This window comes from Taurulus bubalis (genome assembly GCF_910589615.1).
Source record: "Taurulus bubalis genome assembly, chromosome: 15".
NCBI lineage: Eukaryota > Metazoa > Chordata > Actinopteri > Perciformes > Cottidae > Taurulus > Taurulus bubalis.
The window spans coordinates 13,280,769-13,303,393 of NC_136603.1; the positions used below are offsets into that span (position 1 = coordinate 13,280,769).

At 39.2% G+C, this 22,625-nt stretch overlaps 3 protein-coding genes across 3 annotated transcripts; 1 reads left to right on the forward strand and 2 right to left on the reverse strand.

Annotated features, from left to right (window-relative positions):
- Window positions 1-82: 82 nt before the first annotated feature.
- Window positions 83-3,232, forward strand: scrn3 (secernin 3; the record flags this gene model as incomplete). Its single annotated transcript, XM_079231162.1, has 7 exons — window positions 83-238; window positions 374-555; window positions 718-917; window positions 1,995-2,207; window positions 2,302-2,464; window positions 2,561-2,741; window positions 2,931-3,232. 7 exons carry the CDS (start codon window positions 83-85, stop codon window positions 3,090-3,092), a joined length of 1,257 nt encoding a protein of 418 aa, XP_079087288.1. The 3' UTR covers window positions 3,093-3,232.
- A 94-nt stretch (window positions 3,233-3,326) lies between these two features.
- Window positions 3,327-12,381, reverse strand: gpr155a (G protein-coupled receptor 155a). Its single transcript, XM_079231249.1, has 15 exons — window positions 11,894-12,381; window positions 10,609-11,008; window positions 10,030-10,198; window positions 9,774-9,929; window positions 9,028-9,111; window positions 8,800-8,920; window positions 8,597-8,681; window positions 8,204-8,294; window positions 7,896-8,091; window positions 6,914-7,003; window positions 6,604-6,734; window positions 5,761-5,856; window positions 5,612-5,676; window positions 5,320-5,457; window positions 3,327-5,105 (listed from the first exon to the last, which is right to left on the reverse strand). Exons 1-15 carry the CDS (start codon window positions 12,357-12,359, stop codon window positions 4,910-4,912), a joined length of 2,484 nt encoding a protein of 827 aa, XP_079087375.1. The 5' UTR covers window positions 12,360-12,381; the 3' UTR covers window positions 3,327-4,909.
- Window positions 12,382-13,385: 1,004 nt separating this feature from the next.
- LOC306747592 (acetylcholine receptor subunit alpha-like) lies at window positions 13,386-21,739 on the reverse strand. Its single transcript, XM_079230656.1, has 9 exons — window positions 21,648-21,739; window positions 20,507-20,649; window positions 20,375-20,419; window positions 19,462-19,571; window positions 18,836-19,031; window positions 17,757-17,994; window positions 14,838-15,061; window positions 14,413-14,652; window positions 13,386-14,319 (listed from the first exon to the last, which is right to left on the reverse strand). Exons 1-9 carry the CDS (start codon window positions 21,688-21,690, stop codon window positions 14,191-14,193), a joined length of 1,368 nt encoding a protein of 455 aa, XP_079086782.1. The 5' UTR covers window positions 21,691-21,739; the 3' UTR covers window positions 13,386-14,190.
- Between the last annotated feature and the right edge of the window lie 886 nt (window positions 21,740-22,625).

The following is a 22,625-nucleotide window of genomic DNA, read 5'->3' on the forward strand; positions in this document are numbered from 1 at the left end:
TTATGCTTAAGTAAATCTTAACATCTGTTCCTTCAATAATGTAACCCATCCAATCAACTGTTCTCTCTGTTTGTGATTCAGAATGGACCCTTCCTCCTGTGACACTTTTGTGGCTCTGCCCCCCTCCACTGAGAGGCAATGCATCATCTTTGGGAAAAACTCCGACAGGCCTTGTGATGAAGTCCAGGAGGTGGTCTACTTTCCTGCCAGAGACTACGATGCAGGGGAGAGAGTTGAGGTAGGGGACACAGACAGCATGCTATTGCTGTCCTTCAGTTTCCCGCATTGTGCCTGTTCTTAGGTGAAAGTGCAGTGGACAACTATTAACAGAGGTTTTTTTTTTGCCCCTGTGTTTTGTGTCTCTTGTGAACAGTGTACATACATAGAGATTGAGCAGGTTGCCCACACATATGCAGTTGTGTTGAGCAGACCAGCTTGGCTGTGGGGTGCAGATATGGGTGCGAATGAGCATCAAGTGTGTATTGGAAATGAAGCAGTTTGGGGCAGAGAGAGTGCAGATGGCAACGAAGCTCTTCTTGGCATGGATCTTGTCAGGTTTGTTGTACTAAGCCTCCGTTACTTGTTAATTGTTTGTAATGACACTGTATCGACCAGAAACTATTTTGTACATGTTTTCCCCTTAAAGTTGTCAGTTGAGAATACATTTGTCAGAAACACTGAAAAACAGGAGGAATGTGTGACTCTATGATTTTCCAGGATTGGACTTGAGAGAGCCAATGCAGCTGAGAAAGCTGTGGACGTTATTACTGAGATGCTGGAGAAATATGGCCAGGGAGGATCTTGCATGGAGGATGAGAGTAACTTTACCTACCACAACAGCTTCCTCATTTCAGACAGGAAAGAGGCGTGGCTGCTGGAAACGTCAGGGAAGCACTGGGCAGCAGAGAGAGTGGAAGGTAACCAGAAAAAGAATATTACAACTGAGTGACCATTTGATATAAAAGGTTAAAAAAAGAAGAAAAAAAGCTCTTTATTGTTTAGCTTGCAGAGTTATGATAATAATATAATTAAAATCCACAAAGAAACCATGGGAAATTAGGTTTCCTACACTGATCAGCAGCTGTTTGTTAAATTAAGCTTGCAGCTTCTTAGAAAAGCGCATGAGGATATTTGAAACATGTTGAAATCAGAGCCTGCCAGATTAATTATATTGGCTGATATTTTTTTCATCACAGATATATTGGTATCTGTATATATTCCCCCTTAGAAATGTCAAGAAATTGTAAGAAATTGCAGTATAAACTGCCAAAGATATGTTTGTGGTAGAACAGTGTTACCATACAATAGTTTGTCCACCAGAGGGTGCTGACAAGTTACTTTTTCAACTATACAATGTCCCAATCAGTACACTATTTTGGTTACAATGAATTTTAATCTCAAATATCAATAATGGTATTGACCTAAGAGAGCAGTATCTGACAGCCCAAGGTAGCCAAGGAGAACATGGCTGCAGACAAGATGGTGGATCTGACCACCACAATCATCAGTATATACACAGTGTCACATCACATCAACGGCTGGAAGTGGTATCTTACCTTTCGAAAGCAGAATTAGAACCATTTGTTTGCAAACTTAGTTTAAGTTGATTAATTGGAAGTACTTCCGAAAGTTTTTTTCCCTGCCTTTCTTTATTTGAAACAAAAGTAACTTGTTAGATTTATTTTTAAACTTGTGGTTTGTCTGCAGCCAGATCCTTTGAGTAGCTGTCAATCTAATTCTTCATTATTATCATTATGCCTTTAAATGTTTTCAGTTTTCGACATGAAAAAAAGTCCCTCCTTTTGATTTTGTGTACTGTACTCAAGTCAGCTTAACACAGCCTTGCAATAATTTGAAGTAAGAGATAAATTGATGCAGAATCATTTGGACTTAGTCATTAGTTTTCTAATGACACATTAAACTTCTTAGGAAGCCGTTGAATAACTGTTTGTTTTCATATTTGTGGCACATCATCTTGTTTTACTCTTCTCTAGGTGGACATCGCAACATCTCGAACCAGTATAGCATAACGACTAAGATAGACAAGGAACATCCAGAAATGAGGGAATATGCACGAAGCCAGGGCTGGTGGGATGGAGAGACGAGGTTCAACTTTGCCACCGTCTACTCCTTTATGACGACAGCCAGAATAAAAGCCTCTGGGAGCCGATACTGCGAGGGGAAGAAATTGCTGCAAAAAAGCAACGGTTCGTACTTCACTGAGAAGAATTGACACACAGGAGGAAACCGTTACATGACTTTTACCTCTACTTATGCATGTGCTGCTTTTATTTACTGAAGGTCACATCACCGCTGAGACGATGATGGATATCCTGAGGGATAAAGATAGTGGCATCAACATGGAGGGCACGTTCATGACAACAGGAAGTATGGTGTCTGTGATACCCACGAATCCTGCTCTGCCAGGGGTTCACTATTTTACAGCAACTCCAGACCCTAAAAGGTATAGCGCTTGATCGCACTTCAGCTGATAATGCACCCTTTTAAATTCATTTTCCACAGCAGTTAATGCTTACAATTAATTTGTTTTGCACAACAGGTCTGTGTTCAAACCGTTCATCTTTGTGAAGCACATTAAAGAGCTGAAGGACACGTCTTCTCCCAGTTACGGTGCAGATGACCCTGTAAAGAAGAAACCTCGCTTCCAGAGCAAGCCTGATCGCAAACACCTGTTGTTTGTCAAACATGAAGTGGCGGCTGCCACCATTCAATCCTCCAAGGTATAACAATTTAATTCCAGCCTACTATTTACTTTAATGTGTCACTTGGCTTTGTCACGGTCTGCTGAAAACGTACTCACAATATACTGTATATATCTACAATATACTGTATATATCTACAATATACTGTATATATCTACAATATACTGTATATATCTACAATATACTGTATATATCTACAATCTATAGGATGAAGGAAAGAAGATCACAGAAAGTATGAGGAAGCTGGAGAAGGAAAAGATGACTGAGATGGAGCAGATTCATTCAAATGGTATTGATGAACCAGATTTTTTGGCGGATCTGTTCACAAGGTCTGTTCGGGAGGAGATGGCCGTGTACGGAAAAAGCTGAACCACAAAACATGTAACCAGGGTGAGAGTAGTATTAGATGCCTCTGCATTTTGATCAAGTATATGTACAAGCATGCTCATAATAAATCCTGAAAACACAACTGAATTGTAAAATGATTGTACAAAGAATAAAGCAGCAGAGGATACTGTTGACTAACAGGTTGACTTGTATGCATCAAATCATTGACCAGAAATAAAGAAAAGAACAAATGTATGATGTGAGACATGATTTGAGGGTTCGTTAATAACATTTATTTTTAAAACAATCCATAAATATGCAGCTACTGTATTTTTATTAAAATGAAAACCTTTTTACACCAGTTTTCTCAACATGAACTAATAATAAACACAAAACGTTGCACTTAATTACCCAAAATTATAATTACGCCGTTATTTTTCTACTTATTACTATATATACCTGAGAGAAAAAGCTGAATTACAGCAGCTCGTATCTTCCCAACTTCCAGTGTCAACGTGAGTACTTTCAAGAAAACATGCATCAACACCAAGTTCTGGCACTCATTTATACAGTTATCACTTATTAATAATGACAACTTTACATTTTTAAAGAGGCAGTTTGCTTTTGTTGGCATGTTGTTTAAATTGTGTATCAAGATACCACTAACATAGCCCTGATTATCAGTGTCACCACTATTCTGTATCAGTGCAAAGTCATGTCAAACTGCAGGCTATCAAAGCTACAATACTCTTGCTTCATGCAATATTACCAGTTCACCAACTTGTGAAACTAACTTAATCAAGAACACGATGGACTACACACAAAGTAAAAATGGATGCAGATTTAACCACATCTTCCCTTTGGTTGAAGAGTGATAATACCCTCTGAAGTTTCCCTGTAGAGAAAACAATACATTCAGAGTGGTATTTTTGCCTGCACCAATCTTTTGCTTTATGAGTACAGCCATTTTGTGGATTGTGCAAATGACACAAAATAAAACAAAACAAAAATCATATAATGAAATAAATGCTTACAAAGTCTTGGCTCACCCTTTAAGATTGGCTGTTCATTGTATAGCTTTGGCCATCAGTCCCATGCAGCTATGCTAATATTATATTCACTAGCTTTAGTGCAAATTAAAGGATGCAGTGGCATTAATACAACTGGGTCAAACAGCACAAGGAAAACAGACCATTTGACCTGTAAATAAACTAGTAGGGAAACTGGCAAATCTTACAAAATCATGACTGTCTGTTGTACACGTCACTTTGGATTTCAAGACTGACTTCCTGACTAAACTCTTATCTACAGCACTAAATATTAGCTGTGTAGTACATGTTCCAACCAGTGAGCGATTAAAACTGCCATTTAAGGTACTCCCCTTTAAGGTTTTACCTAAAAATAAATGGTTATGTTAAAAAAGCTAAACAGGTACATGTACGATCATCTGACCGCTCCCGTTCCTGTCCTGATTGACTGTTGCAACAATGTTGCCGCAACACAAGAACTCAGGCAATTATCCTAGTGAATGAAATGTTAACTGTAAAAAAAATAAAAAAAAAAACTAAAATGTTAAAACAATCCCTTCAAGACCAACTCAACAACATGCATTATGCTCTGGCATCTTAGGTTTGAATTGTTAAGTCTGTTGCACTGCAGTGCTGTACAGTACAGGATGTGCTCAGTGCATGGCAGTGCCGCCACAATTTTTCAGACTGGGTGCAGGGATTTTTGTAAATGCCAGTGTTGTTCCTAAAGTCATTTTTTTTTCACTAAAGTAAATGTCATTTTATTTCAATTCAAATGCCCTTTACATTTGGTAAAAAAAAGAAAGCAATGTGGACTTCGATCCTTGAGTCTTACGACATGAAGCGGTAATAAAGGGGACTGTCTTGGAAGCCATGTTCCTGCTTGATGTGCTGCAGCACGCCACCCTGCTGTAGCCGCGTCCCATAGAGCACCGCCTCACCAAGGTCCTGAGCCAAGCCCACCTGCTGGAGCCACTGCACTAGTTCACAGCCAAGAAAACAGTCCGCCGCAGTCCTCTTCCCACACCTTAGAAGAGTTAAAAGAAGCAGTCACCCAAAAGGACTATGGATTAGTAGAAGCAAATTGAGCCCACAAGCACAAACACTATAAAATAGTAATACAAGTAATGGTTAAAGTGTATTTTTGTTGGATGTGAATGACTACAGAGCACATGTTTATTCAGACATCTTCTCATGAACTTCTGACAAGAGCAGCAGTGAGTAAGACGATGTGTTCTCACCTTCTCTTTTTGACAATGTCATGACAACACTGGTTCTTGTGATATTGTGTGAACTGGGCGCAGGTTAATTTTATTTCCTCAGGTAAATCAGTCTGCGGCTGCTCTTCTTGCTGCTTTCTATACCACAGACTGTATAACCTAAACACCATTCACAAAAAACAAATATAAATGCATGGAGTACAGCGTGTGTGTGTGTACACACACACGGTATACATACAGTATGCCGTGTGTAAACACAACTTTAAACATCCTTTAGAGTGTGGCAATAGTATCACAGATGTATGTTGTTTACCTCTTCTTAAATGGCAGTATAATCAAATGTTTGTCCAGCCCAAACAGAGCAAAGGAGAGGAAACCCTGGAGACAGAAAACATGTCATGACACTGGTGCTGTGGGACAATAAATGCTCACAATGTTGGTGCTAGTGTCTAGAACAGCAACCTGTCCATAGTTGGCCACAGCACAAAAGAACTGCAGCTCCAAGTAGAGTCGTCCAGGAACGTGATTCAAGAGCAACCACAAGCAACTGGACAGGTTCTGTCAGAGTTGAGAGGGTTGTTATGTTTATGACACATGCAAAACTAGCTAATCCTGCTGATAGAAATAACTTGTAGAACATGTTGAGTTAAATAACAATGTATTAAGTGTCAGTAACAGAAAAGATAATGTACCGAACTGCCTTAAAAGGTCTAGTGTGTAGCATCTAGCGGTGAGGTTGCAGATTACAACCAACTGAAACTTCTCCCGTGCGCCAAGTGTGTCGGATAACTATGACGGACGACGTTAAGAGGACAATCTCCATACGTAGACATCAACTGGTCATTCTAAGGTAACGGACACATAATGCTTCTTATTTTTTATAAGATTATACACTCAAGAAACTTAATTATCATTGATATTTCCATTTCTGCCTATAGATCCCCCTTAATGCTACACACTCTACCTTTTAAATGCACACTTAAGAAAAATGTGTATTCACAGATTGTTTTTGTTTTCAGATTCACAGAGACCCAGTTAACCACATTACACACAATGTATTGGTATTAACTAGTCATATTTAATATATTTCTTATCTGTTATGACCAATAAATACCAATCAAAACATAAGAATCTTCTAATGGGTTTCTTTGGAGAAGGCATCCGTCGATACTGAGTGAGTGAGGTGGAAATTACACGGCTCAGCCATTTGTGTCTGATTTGGTTTGTGATGCACTAAATATAATGATGCAGGCAGTAAGGCTGACTTAATGTCACTGCAGAAGTGAAAGGTGGTGGTTTCCTCACAGCGAGCAAGCTGACAGTCAGAAGGAGACATAAGAGCATATGACGGCCCACTTGTCCGTCTGCAACCTGTTCGCGCTCCTCCACTTGGACGAGCAGGCAGTCTGAGGACTCGCAGATATTCTCACATTGACCTGGAGGAGGCAGCAGAACAGAGAATTATACGGAATGTATTCACTGGAGAGAAAAGCTTTTCATTATTCAATAGTCACGGTTGTTCTGTGCTGATGTGTTTAGGTTTTACTTATTGGGGTTTAATGCATTCTAAATTCTGTCAGAACAAATACATGTCTGTTGCTGGTCATTACAATACCTGTGAGTGTGGATGGAGTGTCGTTCATATTTGTGCTGGTGATCATGTCAGGCATGGGCTGGGGTGGTGCACAGTCACATATGAGACACGCTGATAACAAAGTGATAAAAGTGAGAGACATTCTTTATCATTTTGCTATGATATCCTCCCAGTTCACACTGGAAGCAAATTCAGTATACGAGTAATGCAATATGTGATACATAGCTCCATGGTACATAGTAGAATTTCATATGTCATATGCTGGCATAATAATAGCTTGAATATCTCAACAGGAATGTTTTCATGCAGCTTCATGAAACTTTCCCTTTGTGATTTAAGTATATTTTTTCACTTTGATGTGTTGCAATGACATGTTAGAATCATGACGTACTGCAACAACCTAGCATCAAACAAATCACATTCATATAATGGATAAGTGTTTCCCTTCAACACTTTGCATCTATTATAATAGAAGATAATGGACCTAACCACCCTCTTCTTCACTTCTTGTTTCAAAGTAACAACCTTAAGCCATGGAGCCAATACAAGGCATGGGATTCGAAAGCATCACTTATGGAGAGATGATCCGTTTAGTGTTGCTTTTTATTGCTTACTTTAAATAACTAACTTAACTTTTCAAGAACCTCAGATATTGTGGTGCTCCAGATAATGACATACATTTTGTAACAGCAGAAACATTTTTTTCTCACGTAATTGAAAATTATCTGTGGGGTGACGAACATCAGACATCCGTTGCATTGCCTACATAGCGGTTTTCTGTCGACGACTTCAAGATAAGGGTTGATTGTGCTCCTTTCCTTTCAACTTAAGCTTTGGCCCCTCAGGTGACAGAACTGCCTCTGTATGCTTGTGATTATCATGTGATGTGATGCAGATCATCAAACTCTAAACTGGTATTTATTCAGTGTCATCAAGGCTACATAATCAAACAAATATTTAATTGTTAAATGAACATTTCTGTTAAATGGTCTAGAGAAAGTACCTCCGTTGAGATCACCTGATGGGGTGATTGGCTCAATCAGAGTCTGGTCTTCTGGTTCAATCTCAGTCACTAGATTCTCTGTAGAGTTTCCCTCTTGGCTTTGGTCACTGTGGGGCCAGCTTCCTCTACTGAGACAGACAAGAGAGCTCCCACCCAGTAGTATACTGAAGGCAGCTACAACTGTAGTGCAGATTATCTGCCAAAGAACACACATACAGAAATGCAGATATTTATGTTAATTCCTTGGGGGTTCAATAGCAGTTCTTAAATGGCAGAATTTTTGTAATGATTTTCACTTATGTTGTTACCTGCGGTTTGCCGTAAAAGAGTGCAGAGTCAATAGTGTCTGACATTTTTACCCCAGAAATGAGCAGCACAGCAGTTACTAAGGCTGGAACCCTGTAAATTATGACAACAATTACACACACAAGATGTAAAAGTTAAACTATCTGAACGACACTGAATTGCAGCTTAAATTAGCAGGAATTTAATTAGTTTGTTTGATCATTTACATTCAAGCGAGGCATCCCCCCCTGTTAAACCTCCCTCAGTAGTCTTGCTCATAGTTCTAGGTGATACCTGCTCATGGATGCAAATCTAAGCTTTGCTGTCCAACATGTGAACTTTACTTTAGGGCAGTTGTTCTGATTATTCTAGCTTAGTTTCATTTCCGAGTTCAGTCTTCCTTAAAAAGGGCTCACCCCCAGCCAGCAATGACGAACACGCCTGGTGACACTTTCACATCCTCAAACCTTTTTATGAGCACAAGAGAAAGTGCTATTAAACCTAAAACGACAAAACATGCAGTAAAGAATTAGCAATCAAACTTTAGATTTCACAGCTTACCAAGATAAATCAATGTGGGGTTAATGTGGCTATATTGTTGTGTGCAAACACAGCATACCTGGCCAAACAAAGGTACTGTAGAGTGAGGTACACAATAGTGCGAACGTCAGGATTTGCCCGACAAAGTTGTCTTCTTTCACCACAAATTTCCACAGGATCATCCCAATACAAGTTAGAGACTAGATACCATACAAAGGATGTGATGTTATACCTACTGGTAGATGTCTTGTCAATTAATTTAATGGATAATAAAATGCATGTAGTGGTTATGCGCAAGTGTGCTTACCTGTGCCAAGAAAAGGTTGACTGTGAACATGTGAGGTAGCCGCTTGAATTTCTTGCTTAAAAACATGACAGTTATTGTCCACACCTGTAAGAGAAACTTTCCTTTTCAAATTGTTCATATTCAGCGACATAAAAACATTTGCAGAGATGCTAAATACAACTATTATTAAACATTGTTGGTAGGTTATCTATTTAAAAGCAAATAAATTGTGAAATTATTCAACAGAATGAGACAAGAAGCGCTAAATATGAACAATTACAGTATAAGATACTGCAGCAGAATACAAACTAAAATGTGAAGATGTTTTATCTCCACAAAAGATTGGTCATTGTGTACAGCAATAAGTTGCAGGTTCCTTTCAAAGATACACTGAAAGTAGAAATGAATGAGGAAGTAGGTCCGTCAGTTAGTAAAGCATCTGTTTGGCCAAAGCTTCCTCTGAATGACTGAGCCTATTAAGTCAACTGTGGTTTAAACATTTAACAGGAAGCTATATTCCCTTGTATTTGCACTTAATCTGATAAATGATCTCAATGGTGCATTATGCCAGGTTACGGAACAAACAAACTGCTTAAAGTTAAGAAGTGGAGCATGCTATAACAAATGTATTATGAAACATGACTTTGAGCTCAGTTTCCACATACTGAGATAATAAAAATAAAACAGCCGTTCAAAAGTCACTTATAAAATATTCGCCAACAACAAGTGTGTCACATGTCACACGAAAGTGTCTAGTTGTGACTTACCAGTGCAACCAAGGTAACTATGCTTATATTAAAACTGACATTCTGCAGTGAGTTCATCAAAAGCTGAGGATCCATGCAGCGCATTGTAAGTAACCAGGCAGAAACATACATTATTGGAGCAGAGAGAATAGTGCTGATCACCATCCCAGAGGTTACCTGTTAGGAAGCAGAATTCAAAATAACGTAGGTAAGATACAAAGAAATGAACAGTTCAGAATCTGAATGAATGATTGGCTGGTAGATGTAAGCCACTCACAACTTCTAGCTCTGCGTTATAATAGACAGCATAGATGGCCACACTTGGTGCAGTGGGAAACACTCCATAAAGAAAAGCATAATTGGAGAGGCTTGAGTGGTTCAAAGCGCTGTCGTTGCTATTGTTCAACAGATCCACCATTTCCCTACAAATCAGCGGCATCAGCAACCTGAAAGTCAAATCAAAAGACTGGTGTCATGAACCATTATTTGAGGGTTTAGTTAACACTACACTGAAAAATGCAGTTCTACCAAAATTTTTACATCCACACACTAGCTATTAACATGCTACACACTCCTGAGACCTCTCTGTATGTCATCCATTTGGTAAAGGCTTGTGGTGTGGGAGATGTCTGAGTCACCCAAACCATCAGCACAAAACAACATGTTGGGAGTTCTAACCTGCTGACTCTCTACACTCTTAATGTTGCGTTCACACCAAAAGCGTTGTGAATATTCACAATGCTTTTGGTGTGAACGCAACATTAGGGCCTGTCTGATTAGAAAGAGGTCACCTGATATCACAACATCATCTCTTGTACAAACATCAAGAGGAGTGGAGGAGTTTTTTCCCACTCACAGTTTTGCTGTGGTGAGTAGTATCAGTGTGACGACTGTAGATCTGGTTAATTTCCCCAACTGTCCCACCATGGACAGACCCAAGTAGAACAGAGCTGCTCCCCCGAAAGAGTTGGACAAGCCATTCACAAATTCAGCCATGAAGGAAGGAATTGTCTGGTGCAGGGCAAAATGGGCAATGATGCCGATGACAACCATGAACACTATAGGGTTCTTCAGCACCTGTAAGACTACAAGTCCCACAATCAAGAGTTTTTTCTGTTGCTGATTTGACCCATTCTTCCACTTCTGGACCTCGCAAAAGGCAAAGCCAATGGGATTTAGAAGCATCAGGGACACAGGTGCAACCAGGTAGATGTACTGGAGGTACTCCGGGTATGTGCTCTGGTATAGGGCCTCAACTGTGGATGAAGACAAATGACTCAATATCAACAAAACCTGCTTAGCACATCTGACTTGTTAAAGCATGCATCACACAAACAGTAAAGAAAGTAATGTATAAAACAATATTTGACACTCCCAATCCTTGTCTACAAGGAGGCTCATGTAAACAAATGACTCTAAATACATGTGTACATGTAAACACTTCTGTACAGTGGGATGATTTGAAAGTTTGTGTAATTGGAACAAATATGCAGTCACTCATTGAAAGCAAACTAAATATTGGTTTTGGAATTGTCACCACTAAATTATCAAATGGGGAAAAGGCTTATGAGTAAGTTGATGCTGCTATAAATTCTGCTTCACTTGAATGAAGAACTGATGAAATTACCATCCACTCTATTTCACATTTGCATAATTGTCAGTTATTCAATCGAGCGTAAATGGATTTGTTTATTAATTTGATAACAGCCTGAGACGACTATGAACAGACGTATGTAAAAGAAACAAGCAAACAGACCATTAATGCACAGTTTTTTTTTTGTTGCAAGATTGGACCATTAGGCAGTTTGGGTAGATTTCATGTACACCTTTCCAAATCTACTAAAAGATACCTGCATAAGCATGATCGAAGATGTGTTTATATTTCTGCAAGTATGCATGTACAACATGATGAATCCAACTTTGCCATGAACTGATCACAACCTCTGTATTGTTGTGTATAAACACAATGTTAATGAGGGAGAGCCCTGAAAGCAGTGACATTCAACTAGTAGTTTACCGTGTAACAAAAGATAATTATAATTTTAGTTTGAAGGATGGGCAAACAGTCGCACAGCATGATTACAGTGGCAGCAGTGAATACACAGCACAGTGGGTGGCAGGATTAAAGCCATCATACTTACCAATGGGATATCCCAAAGCAAAGTCATTGCTCTGGGTGGCAAATATTGAGAAAAGCCCAGCCTTACTATAGCGGCCATCAGGACTGGCAACTATCAACGTGAGGACGCAGACGAGGGTAAACACAGCAACTTTGGCAATGAGGATGCTCCACAGGAAAGGCCAGATGACATTACCAAAGTCCAGCAGCACCATGTTCTTGAACAGCAGAGCTGGGAGGGCAAACTTGGACACAAAACTCCCCAATCCTTTGGCCTGCGTGGACGTGATGATGTTCGCCCTCCCTGCGATGTACCCACACAATATGATCCCGAAGCACTCCAACAGAGCCGGCAGGAGCTTGTCAATGGACATGCTGGCCGAGGGAGTAGGGGAGTCCATGTCTGCCCACTCGTGGGAAACGTTTAAGTTGCTGGCTCTCTCCGGTGCCTCCATTGCGCTGGTCCTCCCTCCAGGGTGACCTGTCATGCCCGGGGTGAAGTCATGTCAATATCCGGGTTGAGGTCACGTCAGTGTCTGTGCTCGGACCGTGCCATGGCACTAAAAAGTGTGAAATGAGGAGGAGGTTGGTGCAAAGATGACGACCAGAAAACCGAAACAACGTCACATGACTGACTCCTCGTGTTCGCTGGTCAAACGAGCATCTCAACGTCAGTGCGAGTATTAAAGTTAGTTACTCACCTCCGTCGTCGTACTGTGTTGTGTCGTGTTGTTCCCCCTCATGTAACTCTGTCAGTCACTTGGAAAGAGGAGTAGCGGTTAGCCAGCTAACGTTAGCTCAAATGGTGAACCGACAGTCAGGGTGTCGTCGAAACTGGAGTTAAGAGGAAACTGTTTCCATAATGGTGTTCAAACTGCGTGTTACATAACCTCGATATTAAACGCTAGTTTAGTTCCCGACGGTCCGACCAGCAACTTTCATAATCTCTGATTGTCAACAGCGATTTAACCAATCAGCGTATATAGACTGCGGGAAGGGGCGGGGCTTAATGGACCTCTACGCCTCAGCTCTGCTGCCCTTTGGCAACAATATTACGATGTTTTGTAACAATTTTCAGTTTTAATGTATTGGGCTTTTATATCTATAGACGTATCATCCTAACTATGCTAGTAGCAAGAAAGCTTCTATGCTCATTGTGTTGTGAAGACTTGCTTGGTAAATTGTTCTAAGTTGTTTATTTGACTGACGTTTGACTAATGTTTCATACTATTATTGTAGTGTATGTGTATTGTAGTTATATGCTTTTTGATATTTATTTATTTTATAAACCAATGTAATTGTCAGGTGAAATTTGTTTGTACATATACCGATATAGTAAAACAAAAGTTATCTTAAGTTTTAGGGGAAACAAAAATCTTCAGGTAAACTGATTTCCTACAGGTTCCTAATCAGATCGCAAGATCTAAAGATTCACTTCTGGAAAAACAACTAACAAAAATAAGTTGGACACAGGTCATACATTTATCATTCATTCATCAAGTTTTAAAGATGCATTTATTTAGTTAAAGCTGCAGTAATCAATATATGTATGTTACCTATTGATCACATGACTAATGGCATTAATGTGATGGGATAAGTTGTCAGGATATGCCCACTGTCCCTCATCTTTAATAATGACATTTTTAGTTTTTCGGCATGCAACTTTCACTATTTTGGATCTGTCACTCTCATAAGCATCATTGCGTCATGTTTGCGAACTGTGTGAATAGGAAACTATAAACATATGTTGAGCTAATAACTCAAGAGAACATGATTTGCATTCATATTTGAATGTGAAATGGAGTTGTCAGAAAAATGAACACATCTAAATAGTGCAGTAAAAACTGTGGTGAACCCGCTTCATAAAGACATACATACGTTCTTCAGAAAGCTAGTGTTTCTATTGGCCAACAAAGCCTGTGTGTCCTGACAAATCAGGGGCAAAAACAGTATCATCAAAAAGTCCAAACGCCATATTAGAGTTAATGTGTAATTGTATTGTACTTATCTCCTGAAAAATGGACAAAACACCTTTTATTCAGTTGTTCCCTATAAACATGTCAAGGACATTATTCCAACATTTTCCTTTGAATGAACATCAACATTTCAATTGCGCACATATATTCCCTAAAAAAAGCAAGAATTACAACACTGTTTCATCATAAAATATGTTGAAGATACTGAACATCATGTTTTTTTACAATCCTAGATAGGACTGCAACAATAAAGAGCAAGCAGAGATTTGTGAGTGTGAATGCATCCAAAAACAAAGGTCATAAGTGTCACATAAAGCAACAAATATGAGAAGGTCGCAAGCCTTTAGAGCATGCTCAGCTCAATGAGACGGCCTGCGAACACGCCTAACGTGCCGATGAGACACACAGCCATGAACACACACAGCAGAATATGATCCAACACCATGGCCACAAACTTCCACTCTTCAGCAGCCTGGAAAGAGAAGAGGGACAATGTGTCACTTACACACAAGCAAGATTCCTTAAATAATCATATTAGTGACTTTTCCTGTGTGAGAGAGATTACATTGTTGGATTCCTCATCTGATTTCATGGTTTCTGCGATGTACTTGACTCCTTCAATGGCACTGCGGACGTCAGGGTTCTTGGTGATGGGTGACTGGTAGGTAACAGAAGAGGTCTGGTTGCCAGAGATGTCTGAGATGTCAAAATCAGCACCGTAAATACTGGATTTAGTCTGCTTTTCTTTCCCTGGGCGTTTCATTGTTGAGAAGAACATGATGTTGGGAATGGTTTCAATAAACACCTGTCATAGAAAGACAAAGTAAATGCACAATGTCAAGGGACACATAGAACATCATAGCAGTTGGAGTAAAAAAAAAAAAACTGATGTTCTATCTACAACCACTAGATGGCACAATAATACAGAGAAAAAAGATTAAGGATTGTTCTAACAATGAATTTCTATTCAATCAATGCTGTTGTGCTCACCATGCGGACCCAGTCCGGCATTGTGTGAGTGCTTGGGGAGCGGTGGTGGGTGTTGATGACGATGACAGTGATGATGATGGAGGCAATGACGAAGACCATGGTGAAGAGCATGTACTTCCCAATGAGCGGTACAGCACTGGAGGTAGAGGGGATCAGCTCAACAATGACCAGCAGGAACACAGTCAGAGACAGCAAGACAGATATGCTGAGAGTCATCTTCTCACCTATGAGACACAAAAGAACATCGTTACTGCTCTTACTAGCATTTTTTTAAGGTTTAAGAGAACCTCATGCAATATGCAGTTCTAAGATATATATCTATCAACATTTAAACCAATGTTTCTCAGTGAGGAGGTCAGGACACGGTCAGAAAGGTAGCATAAAGCTGAAGGGTCCAGATGAGTAACAGAATGGGAAGCGAGGTAAGGGCACAAATTAACTTAAATAAACTTAACAATTAGGTTAAATTTAGACCATCATGTGCATCCCAAAATCTTTCTAATTGAATATAGATTTAGTTAAAGAGGACAAGTTGTTTTTTAGTGAGAAATTGAACATAGCATTACGCATGCTGTGTTGTTCAAACACATCCTCTACTTTAAAGGACACATTGAAATGAATAACCCTGAGACCGGTCTGGGAATTGTGGAGCTGCCACTTTAAACAGCTTGTTGGCTCATGATACTGAAGAGAATTTAATGATTTATATGTTGTACTGCCTTACTTTGACTAAAGTTTGATGTCCCACTCATACTAAAGAATGTGTCTCGAAGCTGAGCGAAGCTGAGAAATCGTAACTGGTCAAGTTCTCAGTCGCTTTTGACCTTGGCTAAACAGATTAGATACAGACAGACTGTCTTTGCTGCTGATGTCAGCTAGATGTCTGAATTACAGACGGACTCAGCTCCCTTTTTCGCTACTAAGACTGAGACAAATATGAAAGTCAGATAAGGGGGAGTCTCACAGAAATGGGATAAATATCCATTGTTCTTAGAGAACGGGCCACTCTCATTCTGGGGGTGTGCTGGCTGTGTGCAGACTGTATGCAGAGCAGACCATCAGGGGAGCTGAGTCCAAGGCCTTGTATTAGGTATGCATTTCATGTATGTGTGTAATTGCTAAATAAATAAGCTTAACTGTAATATAACCTGTTCTGTCAATTCTTGAACACTCGAGGAATATCCTGGCGAGGAGGATTCCTTTTCAATACCAATACCATGCAATCTTAATACATTGCCACAAGGGAGAGCTGTTGCTATGAGTAAATACTTCCCTTCCCTTCTCATCCAATCAGGATAGTATTTACACAACAACACAAGAACTGCACTGATCAACCAAACCAGCAAATCACATTTAAGGAGCGTGAGGCATTTAGTCGATGTTGCTTTTCAACCCAATAATAGCACAAGTAAACAGATTCTGACACCATCTCACAAGTGAAATGTAAGACATGTTTTTGTTGTTCAGTCTGAGCAGTTATACCAGAGAGAGCATCTTTTGGCACCAGCTTCTCCTCCTCCATACTTTCCTGTCAGCAGTCATATGAGAAACTGGGATCAAGTGATCTATTATACATTAAAGCAGAGCCCTGCTTTCAGACTTGACAACACAGAGGGACTCTGGGTAATGAGGCAGGCCTACACACTGGGAGCACGGCCAGATGTGCACACATGCCGTTTCCTGCAGCAGCTGATGGCTCAGAATAAGGGACAAGGATTTGTCCAACATGTTGGTTATCATATCATATCTGTGTTTTCCTCACATATCATGAAAGCGCAGATAATTAAGAAAATGTAGAAAGTTTACAGAATGTTTCCTAATAATTACTATATTGCTTTGACTAAAAAATAATACTCCACTCACCGTATAGTAAGGAGATCCGAACTGCGTTAAACAAATCAGTCTGATATAAAGAAACAGCAGACAACTGTAGAATGCAATAATTACCAATCAGAGTAGAGCATTCAACAAAGATGTGTAGCTACGCTAACAGTTTCCTTGTTGTAGTTTCATGTTCAACCCACAGACATGGAAGCTACTAATTTCCCAAACTAGTTCTTAAACGTGGAGGACAGAAAATGTCATTCACTTCTGAACTGCCTGGTCAAGTATGTGTGTGATGTACTATGAGATGCTCAACGATGCACTAAGATGCACATTATCATAAGAGATATGCAAAACAAACTACAAAAGTCACTTTTAAATCAATAAAATCATGACAAATTATATTTCTAATACAAAATGAATTGCAATAAGAGGAATAACGCAGCACAATAATCATTACGTGATATGAACCCCAACATGGAGAGCAGGATCATGACACAAGTTTTAAAGGTGGTGGGCAAATAGGGAAACAGCTGGCCTGGCATGTCCAAAGGTAAACAATCTGCTTCCTAGCACCTCTAAAACACACTGTTTTGTTCTTGTTTGTTAAACTCAAACAGAAAGTGAACTGTAAACCCATATTACAGTTTACTAAGGGAAGAAATGACTTTCTGGAGATTAAAAAAAAACACAACAGTTTTTGTACAGATTAAACAAACAAAAAAAGTGAGAGCGGTGTCAACCTTTTCATCCAACTCAAGAAAACAAATAAACTTATTTCCCAAAATGTTGAACTATTGCTTTAAAAGTACAGTTTTCCTGATTGCAGATGTTTGATTGGAAAACGTTTGAAGCACAAATCACAAAATCAAACACAACACTTTGTTACCTTTTGCATTTCAGTAAAATTGATAGTGCTGTACGGCCTATATATCTATCATGAGTTACTGTGTTTACATATTGTGTGTGATGAATGCTTTTTGAAAATCTGAAAAATAACTTTTTCATTTTTGTCTTGATGTCATTATGCTGTTAACTAATACATAAGGTTATATTCCAGTGAAAATCAATAATGTGCAATCTGTGTTAACGTACCAGAGTCTGTAGGAAGATAGAAGACAAGACCAGTCAGGAAGGAGAAGAGCATGCAGGGGATGATAACGTTGACGATGAAGTACAGCGGGAGCCGCAGCATGAGGAAGTGGTAGGTGATGTCCAGGTAAGGTGTGTCTGGGCAGCAAGCGTAATACACCCAGTGCTTCCAGCCCCGGAAATCCTTCATTACCCACTCCCCACTTTCCATAAAGTTACTCAGATCAGGGCGGTCACTGTCCTGGTGAAGAAAGGCAACAAACAGGGTGATTAAAGGATGATTTAGAGTTGATGAGAAGATCAATACCATTCTTTTTCTGTATGAATCTAGACAGGAGACAGTTAGCTTAGTTTTGCGTGAAGCCTGAAAGCAGGGTGTAGCAGCTAGCCTCGCTTGGTCAAAAGGTACAACCCATTAATTAACCAACATATTTTCAATGGTATATTTTCCACAGAGTATTTGTTAGTGCGTTCTCTTATGAATGCCCAGTTACTCGACCGTTCAGTGCACTTGTTTAAGCGAGAAAACTACTTTGCTAGGTTCAGGATAAAATCATGGTGTGGATTAAAATAAGTATGTTTGTTATGTATTTTGCGTTAGTGGTGTTTAATACAAGTTAAGTGAAGTCAACTTTTCGTAGGTAGAAGTATTAAAAATGAAGGAGTGCAGCCTGAATTAACACAGAAACTGCACTGTTTGTGGGTTTTTATGGAAGTACAAAAAAAGTCACTGCTGCTGGCCACGAAATGGTCTTGCACAAAAGCCCTCATAAAACTGTATGTAAACTAAAAAACTAATATGTAGTTTCCCCCTTTTCTGTATGTACTGATGAAACACACTAGATATAATGTGCTATAGTGAGATTTGTAGATGCTGGTAGGCAGACGAGCCAGACTAGCTGTTTCTTCTTGATGCAGATGCTAAGATGCTAAGCTAACTTGCTGCTGTATGTAGACTTATATTATGAAGACATATAAGAGTGGTATTGTTCTTCTCATCTAACTCTCTGGAAGTAAGCGAAGAAGCACATTTCCCAAAATATAGAACTATTCCTCTAAAGAAAAGGTCTTAATGGTATTACAGGATTGACGACGACCAAGTTTCCATCATAGGTCCAGGTACCCAGCTTCATGCTGCAGTTCTGGAGGTCAAAGGGGAAATGCAGCACGATGATTTCACAGTAGCTCTTGAAGATGGCCGGCGGGTTCCATGTGATCATTCCTGTGTGTTCCAGCAGCACTTTGGTCTCGTGAACGATGGCAAAGTCTCCGTCAGCACTGCGGGCACAGAAAACCACCGACAGCATCAACAGGGAGATAATACGTTAAATGTTAACACAAGGGGACATCAGTGCCTGAGGAGGGGTCAGTGCTGGTCTCGCACCCAGCCAACCAGCGCTCAGCTTGGCACAAGTTGTAACAGCGTAGCTGGTTGTCAGGGGGGAAAAAGCAACATGTCAGATGCAGCATATGGTGAGAGGGAGAGTCAATGCAGAGTCCAGATTTAGCCGAATGAAATCTGAGCTTTCACATGCTGCATACTGGATATAGGAAAGTATGAGTGAAAACATTACTGATAGGTGTGTTAATTGTTTATAGGGGTCTGGATGCTTACAGTCATGTAAAGCTTATTGAAATGAAGAAAAAACAAGTTTCCTAAAAAAATGGATGTGGCATGGATCAAATATAGCCTGGTAACATAACCTACTTATTGTAGAGAACCAGATCAGGCCGCCAAATGTCAGTGGAGGGAACTCTGATCTTTTTGATGCCACTGTAATCCTCTGGGTTCCACTGCAAGTTCACATCTTTCCATTGCTGGAAAAAAACAGAAAAGGACACATAGAACAATGGAGAGCACTTCAATTATGATAACTGTTTTATTTTGTGAGCAGAAAACATCATGCAGATGGTGATACTACACAGTGGAGACACATTTTGTACAGATCAATATTTTAAAGAAATATCATATTTTCTACAGAAAGAGTTCATGTATTGCTATATCATTAAATTTCCTAAATTTCAGTGGTATTTCAAATTCATAGAAGAATGATACACCTCATATATGTTTTGATAACCATTCTAAACTTAGAATCAGTAATTTAGTTTGAAGAGGTCTTCATATGTAGAGCAACGTACTGTATGTCAATTTAATTGATCAATAATCCCTTTGGCTCTACAGAAAAAGACGTACCAGACCATAATCTGTGCCTCGTCACTCTGTGAAGATGGTACCAGAAAGTATTATTTTGAGTACACTAATTGTTTAGCTTGCCTATTATTGTGGTCGATCCATAGGTTTGTCTTTATGATTTATTTGAGACATTATTTGTTTGTAGCTCTTCAAATCTTAGTTGTGTTCTTGAAATATTAGCAGTGTACTTTCAACATTTGCTAAATCAAATATTTGTTCATATGCTTACATTTCTTGGCGTCAGGATTAATTTTGTTCACATTTGGGACATTTATAATTTGTAGCTATAGAAGCATGATGATGTATTTTGGCCAATCCGTTTCTTACTAATTTGTATTAGTAAATTATTGACATTATAATCTGTAAATATGAAGTATCTTCTTCTTTCATGATATCTCATCAACGTAAAAAAAAACATTTATTCAACCTGTTTCAGTCGCACATTGCTGCTGACGATCTGGTTGACCTCATCCTGTGAATCCATATACATATGTTGAGACAGTTGATGACAGTGAACTTTAATACAGATGGCGATATGGTGTGTTACATGAGACCTCACCACACTGATGAGCTGGATGAGCTGAAGGCCCACTGTAACAACCACCGGGTCCTTGAAGTGATTGACAGGACGGACCACCTTATTGTAACCAGTGAAGAGGGTTTTGACCAGACGTGTTTCATCAATAGAAGCCCAGGCAGCACCTACAATAAAATAACCATACACAGCGTGTTGTTTACAGTTACTTTATTGAAGGCATTTAGACAGTGCACTATGTTTGTACTCCTCAAGCTACTACATCTTTTCAATATTGAAACTTTGTCATGTTGCGCCAAAGTAGAATGTCGCTTTAAGAACATCTGATACTTCATTTAATATGAGTTTGAAATAGATGTGACAAGTGTCATACTATGGTGTAAATATATGTGCATTGACTTGTAACTGACCCACTTTTACTTGTGTGCTTGGGGAAACATTTAGAAAATGCTGGGCAATAAATATGTTTTGCTGATTTAAAAAATACTATATGTTCATGTACTTACTCAAATGGAGTTCCCAGATATTTAGCAGAGATAACTATGAGGGAATTATTTTCAAGCACAAACCTGTAGGCCCGAAGTATGTAAATGTATGTATTTGCGTATAGTTGGGGTGTACATTTGGAAATACTGCATTCAAACATTCAATAGCACCCCAGTGAGGTTGTTAAATGAGATGTTCTTATGCTCTTTCCACTACATATCTGTCGCAAGCCAGAGCAGGGTCCCCTTTCATTTTTCCGCTGACCTTGAAACAAAGGTCATATTACAGCAACATGTTGTTTGAATGGTTGAATGATTCTCCAGACATTCAACTCAGTAAACTAAGAAATCACATGAATATAATTATGCAGGTGACTTCATGAAGTGACAGACAGACAAAAGATTGAAAAGCAAAATGAAAACAGCACACATGGCCTTGTCAATCAAATAGCTGGTTTGCACAGAATTAAAATGTGCTTGTTAGATTTGTTGTTTAAAATGGATCAGCTTTTACAAACCTAAAGGGCAGTCTCAATATGTAATACATGCAAATAGAGTTAACTGAGACTTTAGAGACGTGTTATGCTTTAAACACTAAAAGTAATTCAAGCAAAGTAGACAGACATTTATTTTCACAGGTAACCAACACACATTTTCTTTAATTTGAAATATGTTCTTACCTGCTAGAATGACTAGATGAAAAATGAAAAATACAGTATTCATTCTTGCCAATAAACCAGGAATCCAAATCCAAGATCTGACTTCCACACGCTGCCCGTTGACCACTTGAGAATTGAAATGGTCTGACCCACCTAAAACATTCTTTCAGCACTGCCAAATGACTTACTGTACAAGCTGCAAGCTCTCCACTGGCAGCCTCGTTGTTATTGTCTGACGGATGTGAGTGACTGGCTGGAAATGCTTGTCATTTGAGAGGGCCACATTCTTTGTCATGTGTTATAAGATCAACATGCCGGAGTAATCCACCACTGAAATATCCCATCATGAAATGAGCCACACACAACCTCAAGATGAGACGCAGCACATGCTTGCTGTTTCTTTTTCTTGCAACAGCGATGAACTATCATTCTGTTTTAAATGTGTTTACCCAGGTCCATATGAGTAATTATTTCATATGTCTATAGTCTGTATCTGTCTATAGTCTGTATCTATTTGTTATATTTGTTGAGTGATATATGTAATATTTGGTATAATTTTAAAGCTTTGGACCTTAGCTAGAATTACAAAATAAAGCTCTTTCAAGTTCATTTCTGACAATATGATCCCTCCAGAAGGGCCATTTAGTAGCAGTTAAATTGTCACCTATAATAAATGTCCATCTGCTGAGGAAGATCATATGAGGCATTTTGAAAGCTCCAGAAACAACTGCTGAATGGATCTTGGCGTGAGTCTATTTTGTCAAAAGCATGGTCAGTTTGAGCAAAGCAAGATCAGGAAACATTAGCATGAGGTACATCCGGACTCTGATTTGGGAATTGTCTACAACATGTAAGAATTGATTTAATAAGCACATTACAGGAACAAAATCAAGAATTTATTGAAAAAAAAATACACATATATGAAATGTACTATTTGTATGTAATATAGTCATATATATTTATAAAAGGCTTCCTTGAACAACAAACCTTGAAATAACA

What these genes read in the sequence shown, in the direction of transcription:
- gpr155a (XM_079231249.1), bottom strand. Translation starts at nt 12,359, where the DNA reads ATGACAGGTCACCCTGGAGGGAGGACCAGCGCAATGGAGGCACCGGAG. An exon ending in CACTCCATCCACACTCACAG is followed by an intron (nt 6,735 to 6,913) that starts GTATTGTAATGA and finishes TGCCTCCTCCAG; the next exon opens with GTCAATGTGAGAATATCTGC. An exon ending in CTGTGGCCAACTATGGACAG is followed by an intron (nt 5,677 to 5,760) that starts GTTGCTGTTCTA and finishes TTCTGTCTCCAG; the next exon opens with GGTTTCCTCTCCTTTGCTCT.
- LOC306747592 (XM_079230656.1), bottom strand. Translation starts at nt 21,690, where the DNA reads ATGAATACTGTATTTTTCATTTTTCATCTAGTCATTCTAGCAG. An exon ending in GATCTGGTTCTCTACAATAA is followed by an intron (nt 19,032 to 19,461) that starts GTAGGTTATGTT and finishes CTGTGCCCGCAG; the next exon opens with TGCTGACGGAGACTTTGCCA. An exon ending in ACTTGGTCGTCGTCAATCCT is followed by an intron (nt 17,995 to 18,835) that starts GTAATACCATTA and finishes TTTCTTCACCAG; the next exon opens with GACAGTGACCGCCCTGATCT.